The 12051-nt window shown below is 39.1% G+C and overlaps 2 protein-coding genes across 9 annotated transcripts; one reads left to right on the forward strand and one right to left on the reverse strand.

The window, feature by feature from the left end:
• The first annotated feature begins 190 nt into the window (after positions 1-190).
• otud3 (OTU deubiquitinase 3) lies at positions 191-3454 on the forward strand. Of its 8 annotated transcripts, none has more exons than XM_079478654.1 (8): positions 191-318; positions 1267-1547; positions 1625-1773; positions 1850-1962; positions 2051-2173; positions 2271-2388; positions 2468-2681; positions 2747-3328. In XM_079478654.1, the coding sequence occupies exons 2-8, from the start codon at positions 1345-1347 to the stop codon at positions 2871-2873; spliced, it is 1047 nt and encodes a 348-aa protein (XP_079334780.1). In that variant the 5' UTR covers positions 191-318; positions 1267-1344; the 3' UTR covers positions 2874-3328. The 8 variants fall into 8 exon arrangements, with proteins under 8 accessions (XP_079334780.1, XP_079334781.1, XP_079334782.1 ...); XM_079478655.1 differs by having other exon boundaries at positions 210-318; positions 1295-1547; positions 2747-3453; XM_079478656.1 differs by having other exon boundaries at positions 224-318; positions 1640-1773; positions 2747-3454.
• On the reverse strand, positions 3311-12051 carry vwa1 (von Willebrand factor A domain containing 1). The gene is made up of 6 exons (XM_079478653.1): positions 11906-12051; positions 8470-9027; positions 7097-7420; positions 5915-6208; positions 4960-5219; positions 3311-4401 (listed from the first exon to the last, which is right to left on the reverse strand). The coding sequence occupies exons 1-5, from the start codon at positions 11988-11990 to the stop codon at positions 4966-4968; spliced, it is 1515 nt and encodes a 504-aa protein (XP_079334779.1). The 5' UTR covers positions 11991-12051; the 3' UTR covers positions 3311-4401; positions 4960-4965.

The raw sequence follows: 12051 nt of genomic DNA on the forward strand, positions 1-12051 counted from the left end.
TATGTATTTCATGAAAATATACGTATGTATTTGTTTTGAAAGCAAAAATAAGCATCGCTTATCTTTGCATCGCATGTTTTCAAATTATTCTTTTTTACACAAGTTCAATAACAAAATATAGCGTAATAATATATGACCTTTGTTTCTATAATATATATATATATATATATCACAGTGAATAAATCACAGTGGGCCTTTATTTTGAAGGCAAGCCGAAAACGGAAGTGAGGCTCAAGTGTCTCGGAAGTAAACAAACAGAGACAGTTCCGACTCGAGTGAGACAGAATGTGATTGTGTTGTTTGATATCATGAGATAATGTAAGTAAACTGTTACTTTTATAGTATAATTGTACGATTTGTCGTAACGAACGATTTTCTTTTTATCGTTAAAATCTGCCAGTTTGTCTCTATAACGCGACACTTCTGCGTGTCTCTGTTCGGTCTGTCACCGTTTCACATTTAAAGCTTTGTCCTTTTATTCAGCCGAAGTTATTTCGTTACATTAAGTTAATATGCGTTTATTTAATTAAATGAGCTGGATGAAAAGCAGATAAACTCTCAACATTCAGTGGCTTCAGGACAGGAGTGAGTTGTGCTGCATTTTGTGAAAATCAAAGTTCATCATCGTCATCAAACTTTATTACGCAGTTTAGGTCCAACTAACATACAGTTCGATACATTAAATAAACAACATACAAAAACAGAATGTTATAATTCAAGTTAAAATTTGAGAAACTCTTATATAATGACAGTATCGTGGACTTTTGGGTGATAAGTAAGAAACGTGGGTCTAGGCTCAACTTTAGTTTTTATGGTAAAATGACAAATGTTGATGGTCATCTTAATGTCAAAAGTGTCCCAATTTACCTGAAATAACCCCATCTGAGAGTTATCGTATACATACAAAATAAAATGATTTCTTAGTTTTCAGTACTAATAACCAAACATTCCTATATCAAGATAGATTACTCACTTACAATGCTCCAAGACATTAAGCCAATAATATCTTCATTTATTTTCGGCTCACATTGTTAGATTTCTCACTTAATTTTGTGTTTGAAATAAAAAACAAGGCTTTCATCAAATATATCTTGCTTTAAAAAGATGTAATGAAAACAAGCCAAAATGATTAACTAAGAACTGTATTTCTGATCTGGTATAAGGCATTTAATTTGACGCTTTTTGTGTGACATTTGTACACATCTAATTTGAAGTCAAAGCAAGTCTCCTTGTCATTACTGATGTGATCTCGCGATGTTATTTTAGGTTTCAGTTGACTGTGTGTAACCGATAGATTTGTGACCTCATCTGGTGCAAGAGGAAGTGTAACACAACAGCGTCACCATGTCAAGGAAACAGTCAGCGAAGCCCATCCGAGGGAACAAGAAGTGTGAATTAGAGAGGAAAAGGGATGAGAGGGCGGCCCGCCGGGCTCTGGTTAAAGACCGTAAAAACCGGCCACCAGGAGATGACGGAGAGGAGTTTGTCAGCTTCTCCAACCAGCTTCAAGCTCTGGGTCTCAGACTGAGAGAGGTTCCTGGAGATGGGTATGTGCGATCGTGTGGCACACAACGATTATATCGATTGCATATTTGAGAAGTCATTTTCATGTGTTCCACTGCAGAAACTGTTTGTTTAGAGCTCTTGGCGATCAGCTGGAAGGACATTCACGAGGTCACCTGCGCCTCCGACAGGAGACGGTGCAGTACATGACGACACACAGGCAGGACTTTGAGCCTTTTGTGGAAGATGATGTGCCATTCGCTAAGCATGGTAAGAAGAATTTTCAGAAGAAAAGCTAAGTCATGTGGTTAGAGATGTTTAACATGTTTTTATTTTGCTCTCTCAGTGTTAAACCTCTCCCAGCCAGGCACGTTCGCCGGAAATGACGCAATCGTGGCCTTTGCTCGCAGTCAGCAAGTGAAAGTGGTTATTCATCAGCTAAACGCTCCATTGTGGGAGGTAACGGATCATTTATGTATTTGATTCGTGTGATTCTAAAGCGTTTGTGTCTTACAAAAAAGTAACACTTTTCTTTTTGTACTTTTAGATTAATGGTACAGAGAAATCTACATACCGGGAGCTTCACATCGCATATCGCTATGGAGACCACTATGACAGCGTCAGAAAAATCGGAGATAACTCGGAAAACCCGGCGCATCTGTGTGTAGAGGTCTGAACCGAAATACATTGTTACAGTTTCTTTGCATGAGCAAATTAAATTATATGATTGTCATATATTAATACACATTATTGCAATATTTTCTTAGAAGCTGAATAAGTCCAGACGGTTTGGAGACGGTCAGAAGGAAAACCACAGAGACCCCTCCCCTTCTCAGTCTCTCACTGAAGATGAAGAGCTGATCTTGAGTTTAGTCTGCGCTGATAGTCAGTCAACCTCTAAATCTCTGTCTGCTTGCTATCTTCCCTCTCTAATTTTTCTCACCGCGCTGCATTGTGTCTACAGGTCAATCAGAGAATCTTTGTCAATTAAGTGCCATGTCAGAGAAGTGCCATAGCGACTGGATGGACTCTGAGCTAAATAACCAATCGGCAGAGAGAGATTCTGCGTCAGAGACACACCCTCTTTTCCAAAGCATGCAAGCGGAATGTAGTGAAAACAGATCAACAACAGAGGGCAGCATCTCACATAAACTCAAGGTGACTGAGATAACAGTATGGTATATTATAAGTGGCTTGATCTTTGATGGAAAATTTAAATCAATCATTTTCATTTTGTATTCAGCGCCGAGAAAAGAAAAAACGTCAGGAGGAGAGACACAGGCAGAAGGTTTTACAGGAGAGAGGGTCACATGACCAGAATCAGAATCCACCTGAAGCCGTTACTCTCGTGCCGGCGCTCAACACCCTGAGCATTTAGATCAAACGTGGGTGGGACTGATCCTCGGTTTGAGTGGTCTGTGTGCAGTGAATGAATGAAAGACTGTGTTGGGTGTGGGTGCACTTCTTTTCTGTTTGAAAGTGACACGTCAAGTATTGTCGATCAGTATATTCTCCTTGAATAAATGGCTGATGGCTGCGTTTTTGTATCTAATATAGTCAAACATTAACCGTTCATTATTTTCGTTTGCTTTCTTGGCATTCAGCCAAAGAATGCTTGGCTGAATGTATGTCATATTAAACATCGGAGTTGATCTTGTGAAATTTAATCGGAAAATTATTTCTTAAATATGTCTTTTTAGTAATTGTATCAAATCGTTAGAAAAAGAAATATAGATGGAAAATTTTATACATAAGATTAATGGGTAAATAGCATTTTCAAAGCTTACAAGACAAAGTGACACAGACTGAAATAGAAATTATTTATTTAGAAACTAAAGACATTTTGAAAGCTGTGATTAAGACGTGCAACTAAATCTTCCTTATCCAGAAAAACCTGCCAGTGATGCAACAAACATGAACAAAATGTTGGATAATGTATAAATAGCTTTTTGAAAAGAAATGATGGACAGTCTTATCTTCTAATAACTTCTGTGGATGTAAAAGGTTGTTTATGATCCCATACAGCCCGACAAAGAACCTTTTATTAACCTTTATTTTCAAGCATGTAGTAAGAAAGCCAAACTTCTACAACCAACATCTGCAAACTCTTAATCCTTAAACCACAGTGATTATGATCTAAGCCAGATTCTCTCACTGCTTATAAAATGCACACGTATGGAACAGTAAAGAGTTACAAGCTTACAAATGAATACATTTATTAACCTTAAAGAAAACCAGTGATGGAGGTATTTAGATTTCCCTCTAAACACGTCTTATTGTTCCCTTTTGTAAGATGTAAAACTACTGGAGAAATCTAGAAAATACAGTAACCAGATATGTCTTTGATAAATATCACTTAAATGCGTATGCAAAGTATTTACAAAACTACTGTTAAAAATAGTTTACTGATAAGTGCTCCACCTCTCATAATGAAAACATTGATAACATTTAAAATGCATAAATATTTAGTGGCAAATTTAAAGAATTTTTCTGTGTCCAAAACAAGTTCAACTCTATTGGCGGTATCTGTGAGATAATGTCTATTACTAAAATGCTTTGACTCTTCCCTGCGTTTAAAAAAAGAATTAATGTGCAAAAAGATCGTTTTTTTCACCACTAAAATGCCAACTGGACAGCTTCAATACCATAACTGGTTTTGAACTCATAACATTCCTTCCAAAGTGGTCTTGTCTTTGTAGCATATAAGCGTATTGCATGTCAGTTTTCAGTGCATGTTGAGTTGATGTGTTTTAAGATCACCATCTACAGGTGAAGAGTGTTCAGACAGTGACAGTGTCCTGGCCTCCGTGTCTCCATAAATGGAAAGTTTCTGTTCTTCAATCCTCCCTTTCATTAGCGTTTGGCGAGGATAAGCTCTACAGTTCCAGGTCACCGCGGCTGTGAAGTAAAACAAACAAAAGGTACCCTTGTTATTTTTGTAATTGCATTATTGTACTGGATAAACATTATGTGTGACATTGCACTGCTCAACAAAAGCATCAAGGGACAATTTACACAATTATTTAATCAAAATCTTATGGAAATTTGTGCATCTTAACATTTTCCTGTTTGTCTTAAACTTTTTCCTTTATCCAAACAGATAAAATGTGTTTTGCAACAATGAAAGATTGGTGAGGAAGCACTATATAAATATCTGAATTAAAATTGGGAAATATAGTATTATAAAATAGAAATTGGCAACATTGTCTGATTTGATATAAAACAGAAATCACTTTATTCTCAAGTGCAACAGTGGCTGATATAATAAAATAAAATATCAGGGATTTGCACGGCAATATTTGTCTTCATAAAATATGGCAACTTTCAATAGGCGGCAATGCAGAACGAAGCTTTCAGTAGTAAGATAAAGCTACAGGTGCCCATTGAAGTTAAGGCAAATAATGTATTAAGATCCTTTTCGGGTAACAATAACACTTTTACAGACTGACATCTCACCTGAACCTAAGCAGTGCAACAGATCCCCTCTCCACGAGCTGTACGGTACACCGGTGACACACAAACACGAGCGCTTCTGGGCACGTGGTTGAGGGTGGTGGACAGGAGGTTGGGTGGTAAGTACAGAGTGGAGCGTTGGGTGTGTCCTCGCTCCCATGTCACCCAGTAACCACGGAGACCGTCAGCGCTCCCTCTCCAGCGGAGCTGCACCGACTCGTTGCCCACTGTGGTCAGCTGCAGATCAGATAGAGCTGGCAACCCTGAAAGCAAGAGAGAGAATTAAAGGGACACACAGAGATCAAGTTTTCCGTAGGAGGCCAGGGAATGTGGAAATTACATTTGCAGGAAAACTAAAGGGTGTGGTCAGAATAGAAAATAAATATTCCACATGCTTCTCATCAATTTTGGGGATGATTCAGGAAATTTGGGGATAACGTTGCATTCAATGATGGTGTAACCGAATGATTAAAGATCTGGGCCGGTAACCGAAAGGCTTCATTCATAAAAACTCATCACTTATGGTCTTTGAGCTGTACCAAGTTTACGGAAAGTCACTTGGATCGCAGTGAAATGTCAAATGAGTAATAGGACCAGAAGTGAGGTCATACATTTCCAGATGGGTGGACTTCTATAGTGTGTATACTTACTAATTAGAGTCAACATGAGACAATCGTTGGTAGTTTTGCAAATTCCAATATTCACAATTAAGTTGCGAATGTACTTTTGTAAAATAATTGATTTATAATGGTTCAAAGAGAGATACTGTTTTGATCCGTTTTAAGCATAAACCTCCAGGGAAGTTTTTGCAAAGCAGTTTTTCTCACTGTTACCAAACTTATACAGCAACATTACACAGCTATAATAAAGAAGGAAAAACCATGCGACATATGCAGAGTTGAAAATGAAACTATTGATGGTCTCATGTTATGGCACAATCGCAGACACGGGTGCTTACCCTCCTGTGTACAGACTTTAACAGACATGGCTCTCTCTTTTCCAGAAAAGTCCCTCGCGCTCACGGTAACCAGGTACTGAGTGTCAGGCTGAAGGTTGGTTAGGACGGTGGAGTTCTGTCGGTTGCTGACGGTGACGACCTGGAGCGGTCCAGTAGGCAATGCTGAATATTCCAGCTGGTAACCCTGAATGAGGTTAGGAAGCAGCGGACCCCAACTCAAGCGTACGCTGTCAGAGGTTGAATCTGACACGGTCACTGTAGAAAGAGTCTGGACCTCCGGCCGGGGGGGATTTACTGGGTTAAAAACATGAGAGAGGAGAATGTTTGAATGTACGGTAAAAAATGAATGAATGTCCAATTTACAATTGCTCTCTTAAATATTTAAAAATGAATAAATGATATAATATTGACGTATAGTAGATATAGGTTACACAATACATACACTGTCTCTCATTAATACATAATGGCCCATCTACTGCCTCGTAAATATCTTATTGTCAGTACTAAACGAAATAGATTTCACTTTGTCTCACTTCTTCTATCGTGCTATCTAATAGGCCAGAATTAAACATTTTGTATTCATAAAAACATTCACATGCATAAATATATTTAAGAAAAATATAAATGATAAAAACAAATAAATATATATTTAAATGATTGGTAAATATAAATAAATACATGTAAATATTTCCAAAATTTGTGTACATGTATGTGTTTATAAATACAAAATTAATATACACAGTATAGACATATTTTGTAAACACAAACTTTTATTCTGTGCGTGTGTGTCTTCTGTGTTTTCACCTTTTTTGTTTTTACTTGTATAACTTTAAATGTTTTGCTTATAGTCAATATGTTTCATGTACAGCTGCTTTGTAACAATAAAAATTGTAAAAAGCGCTATATAAATAAAGTTGACTTGACTATTCTGAATGTGATTAATCGTTTGACAGCCCTACTATCTGTATATTTTTCTGTTTGTCACAGTGCATTGTGGGATTGCTTTATATAGGACACCTATGCGATGCTATCTGGGCTTTAGCCTATGTAAGCAGGTTTTGTAACATTACCACTATTTTCTGCACAACTGACCCCTGTTATACTTTTATAGGAGTGACAATTGTACAGGATTTACTCGAATAATTCACCCAATGACTGATCTACACGTTAAGCTCCTTCTACCTGGTTGTGTAGTAAAACTGGCAGAAAGAGAGTTCAGAAACTCCAGGTTAGACTTCGGGGTGAGAGTCACTGTGTACGTTGTCTCTGGGCGCAGACCAACCAGCTTGGCCGAGCTGGCGTCTCCAGGTCGTGTAATTCTTTTAAAGGGTTCCAAGCCTGTACCAGGACTGGTGCCTGATCCTCCCCCACCGCCCGTCCCCTCCGTTCGGATGGGCCCAAATTGGATATCATAGTAGCCGATGCCAGCCAACACAGGTCTCCATTCCAAAACAGCTGTAGTAGTGGTGACCGAATTCACTTGTAACCTCTCGGCGCGAATAATCTCTGTTTGAACAGGAAGAAAGAAAAAGATAGGATACTCTGGTCCATAGCTTTAGGATTTCTTCATCTGTGTGCTGTTATCATTTCAGTAACAGCACACCTTTTACAAAACACAATTTGAGAAATCATTAATGTCTTTAAATACAGCATGACACTTCAAATAATGTTGAAAGACTTCTAAACCTTTAACCTAAAGTGTACGCAAAAAGAAGAGTGTTTGTCTTGCAAGCGCTGCTAAACAGATCCTCACACTTCATCGAGTATTAATCGTCACTAAATCAAATCATGGTCGACAGCAACTTCCAAAAGGGGAGCGCTCAGTCTGGTCAAAATGTTTGCGTACGATCTCTGCTTTTGTTTATGTAAGCGTCTAGAAGGGCCCACATATGTAACGCCTTATATATGCACGGAGCATTGAGAGATATAAATAGCTACGTCTAGCCTCTGGGGGTCTAAAATAATTTTAATATTAATAGCCCCCCATCTCTCATTACAGTGTCTCTGTTTGTATCCTCGTTTCCTCTAAGGTTGACTTCTCTTGGAGCGGTCTCAAGCTGTCTGTGTCAGAAACGACTGGCATGGAGGCCGAGATTCCGTCGGGATGCTTGGGTGGAGGTACGGAGCCGTTCACACCCACATTAGATCACTTACGCGGTTTAGAAGAGTCTCATTAAATGATTATGACTAAGATGTAGTGTAGTCACCACCTTAATCTAGTAAACTGACTCGTTTTTGTGGCATGACCATACATTTCATAAGCATATGAGAGAAATTCACTTTAAAGGGTTAGTTCACTCACAAATACATATTCTGTCATCATTTATGTCTTTCAAAACCTGTTAACGACTATTTCTTCAGTGGAACACAAAAGAAAATATCTCTGTGTTCATGGTACAATACAATGGAAGTCAATGGGGGTCAATGTTATTTGGTTACCAACGTTGGTTAGAAACTCATCTTTTGTGTTTTTCAGAAGAAAGTCATACAGGTTTGGAATGACATAAAGGATGAGAAATGTTTTTCTGCATGTGTTTTTTGAAGGTAATACTCACCAATAATGGCATTTCTCAAATCTTCTGTGATGATATTTATGTCATCGATATCCACAAAGAACAAGTGATCCTCCGCCAGCGGGCTTACGACTTCTCTCAACACCTGGTAGTTACCATGGCCGGTGGAGACCACCAGCACAGCCACGCCCTCCTCTTTCAGTCGGGCCATCGGCTCCTGCACCTCCCCGGGATCCACACCATCCGTCAGCCACACCAGAACCCTTGGGAGCTCCTGTCTTGCGCCTCCAGGCAAGCCCGGTTTCAACACCCGATCCCTGGCCATCAGCAAAGCATCTACGGTGTTGGTATCCCCCTTTAGCTGTTTAGTCCTCTGTAAAGCCCCCTGAAGTCCCTCTTGGCTACTGTAAGCGTCAAAACCGAACTCAAGGTGGGGCTTGGTCCCGACCTGCAGCAGCCCCACTCTCACTGCATCCGGCCCCAGCGAGAAAGGTGACAGGAGCTCGGATAGGAAATTCACCATATGGTAGTACTCGTAGGAGGCCACGCTCCCTGAAGAATCAAGGAGGAACAGGACATCCCCCTCGCAGCAGTTCAGAACTAGAGGTAAAACATGACAGTGGATGTTTAAAAACCATGTTAGGATTTTTTTTTTAAAACATACATGTTGGTTAAGAGAGTTTATAAGCTCCAGAGACTCTGAGATGTATGAAGAAGGTCTTTGTGAGATTATGCAAGCCAACATTGCGTTTTATTACATTTTTATCCAAAGTGACTTCAATTCAATCTATCCATGTTTAGCCCCAGGGGATCGAACCTACAACCTTTGAGTTGCTAATGCAATGCTCAACCAACTGAGCTCCGGGAACACCTGAAATGGAAAGGTAAGCAAATATTTTGCTTGCAATAGACCCCATCCCAAATCCTAGGCGTCGCTATACAGTTGGTAACGGGTTTTGAGTGGTTGCTAGGTGACTGGCCCAGTTGAATAGATTTAGATACAGTTTTTGTTGTGTTGGTTGCACAAACTTTTTCTCTTGCGTTCCCTTTTGGGCCACATTCGAGACCTGTGTGTGAGAGGAAATAAGCCATCAAAGAAGAAAGAAAGCTGGAACAACAGACCCTAAAAATAGGGATACGAAAACAGCAGGATTTATTGGGACATGGGAGAGCTTCGCAGTATTTCAAGAGGTGGGACATTTGATTTGGACGTTTGAGGAATTTCCTGCCAGAAGAGCCCTATAACCTGGAGCTGGACGATAAACATAAACAGATGGGGGAAAGAGCAGAGCTGCTACTGGTCCTGGAGGTTACAACCTGGGGGGGGCGGCGGTAGGGGGAAGGATGGAGAAAAAAAGGAGGTGAGAATTGGCTGTTCCGTGTGAGGGAAAAGAAGGAATGTTGAGGGAATTCCAACAGCCACTGAAGAGAGAGAGAGAGAGAGAGAGAGAGAGAGAGAGAGACAGAGAGAAGGTTTATAAGAATCCTGCCAAGTGTTTGCTACTAAAATACAATCCACTGCCACTTGGACGAAGTGAGGAGGCCATCTGAACCAAAAGAATCCTTGTAATGCATCTTTTAGTCTCCCACTTCCTGCTTTTTTGTCACATTATATTTTATTGCATTTGAACTCGCTGCTGTTTTCATAAACAAAGCGATTCTGGTCAGCTGGATCTGTGACAACATAACTTATCGTTGCTTGACCAGCTGAATCCAAGGTACGGTGCATGATGAGAAACCTTTGCTTTCAAGATTCAATAAGAGGTCCAATACACCATACCAGTTTGAAAATCGATGATAAAAGCCTAGAAGTGTCGCAACAATTTACCGGTATTGTCAATTATCTTGAAATTTTGTTAATATTACATAGACTGCAAGATAATATTGTAAATATTTCAGCACCAGTATGTCTGGTTGACACTTCCGAAAACCAGTTGTTTATTAAGATCCACAATATCCTCCTACCGACACTTATATATTTGAGTATGAATCAATGGCCAGAAAAAGCTAAATAAAAAAATTGAAGATGAATTTGACGAATAGCATTATTATTAATGTTTTATTATAGATCATGGTTCTCAACAGGGGAACCAGTTGACTTGCAACGAGGCCTCGAGATTACAAGACAAATATGTTAAAAAACGAGCATTGAAATACATAAAAAAAACGAAAAAACAACAATTTTCCTTATTTTTCGGCCATTTTTATGAAATATAAATGTTTACAGTTAATGTCAAGCTCGACAATATTTTATTGAGCAGAAATGTTTGTGAGTGGGAGGGGCCTTTGAACATTGTTTAATACAACGGGGCCTTGGAGTCAAAAAGGTTGAGAATCCCTGCTATCCATAATAATAACAATAACATTATCTTGATTTCTTTTGGTATTTTATATTTTGACGCCCATATATATGACCACAGCCCGGAAAAAAACATTTCAACGCAACAAAGAACATCTGTTTTTTATTTTAGTTTTCTTGGGCTCAGATCACTGCGGTTTACGTAAATATTTTATGAAAACCATATTAAAAAAGGTGTAACGAGTTATATTTGATGACATCGCTTTATCATTTCCTAAGTCTCCTCACTTTGAATACAAACGTATGCTACATGCCTAAATGTAAATGTATACACTTTTCACACAAGTTCATGCGTTCGCCCTCTAGCACGCATGTCATGCATCGCTGGTGGAAAAAATGTTGCCTGCTGAGAGAAAAAAGTGAAAGATTATATTCTTTGGGGGAAATGAATGATTGACATTAGCAATGATTGTTTCAAGCACTCAAACTCACATGCTCTCACGTTTGGTTTGAGAACAGTGATACGATTATATGTTTTTATCATTAACTTATCACCGTTAGACATGAACTTGATATGAATATGTGGTCAGAACATCGTTTGTGTGTAGAGGAGACCGGGGCTAGTTGTCACACCTGTATTCTGGCTATATCTTATTGTGGCTCAGGGCACGGCCTTTGAAACTCAGCTTTTAGATTCAATAGTTCAATTACACATTATTGTTTACTCTTAACACACATTTTTTGTGTTAAGAGTTAAACTCTTAAGTTTCGGTGTAAAATAAAAGAAATGTGGCTTGAATGTTGTCACGAAAGACTAATGTGTGTTGAATAAACATACATTTCTCTAAACTTATTGTTTCATTTATGACAACTTTATTACAAACATACCCCAGTTAACATTATCAGACATTAAATCCTATTCTCCACTTTATCACGTTCTATTGGCCAGGTGTCCATATGATTCACATGAATCAAACCCCTATATGATTCCCCCGAGTCACGTACTGAATCCGGTACCGACTCACCGAGTCCTAAATTAATGACTCATCTGAATAGGACACAATTAACAATCGACGGATATGATTCACCTCAGTCATGACTCCCGAATAAACGCGTGATTCATCTGAATAAGATACCGAGTCCTAAATCAACACTGAGATCTTGACAAACATGACTCACCTGAATGAGGTATCGACTCCTGCGCGTGTCCAGCCCACAGAAACGCGCAAAAGAAAACGCACGTGAATCCCCTTCGGACCTCCATGACGGACTTTATGTCAAATATACAGTAAATTCTTGAAGTTTTCCTCCTTCACGACGCGTCT

Source organism: Barbatula barbatula (genome assembly GCF_947034865.1).
Source record: "Barbatula barbatula genome assembly, chromosome: 17".
NCBI classification, from domain to species: Eukaryota; Metazoa; Chordata; class Actinopteri; order Cypriniformes; family Nemacheilidae; genus Barbatula; species Barbatula barbatula.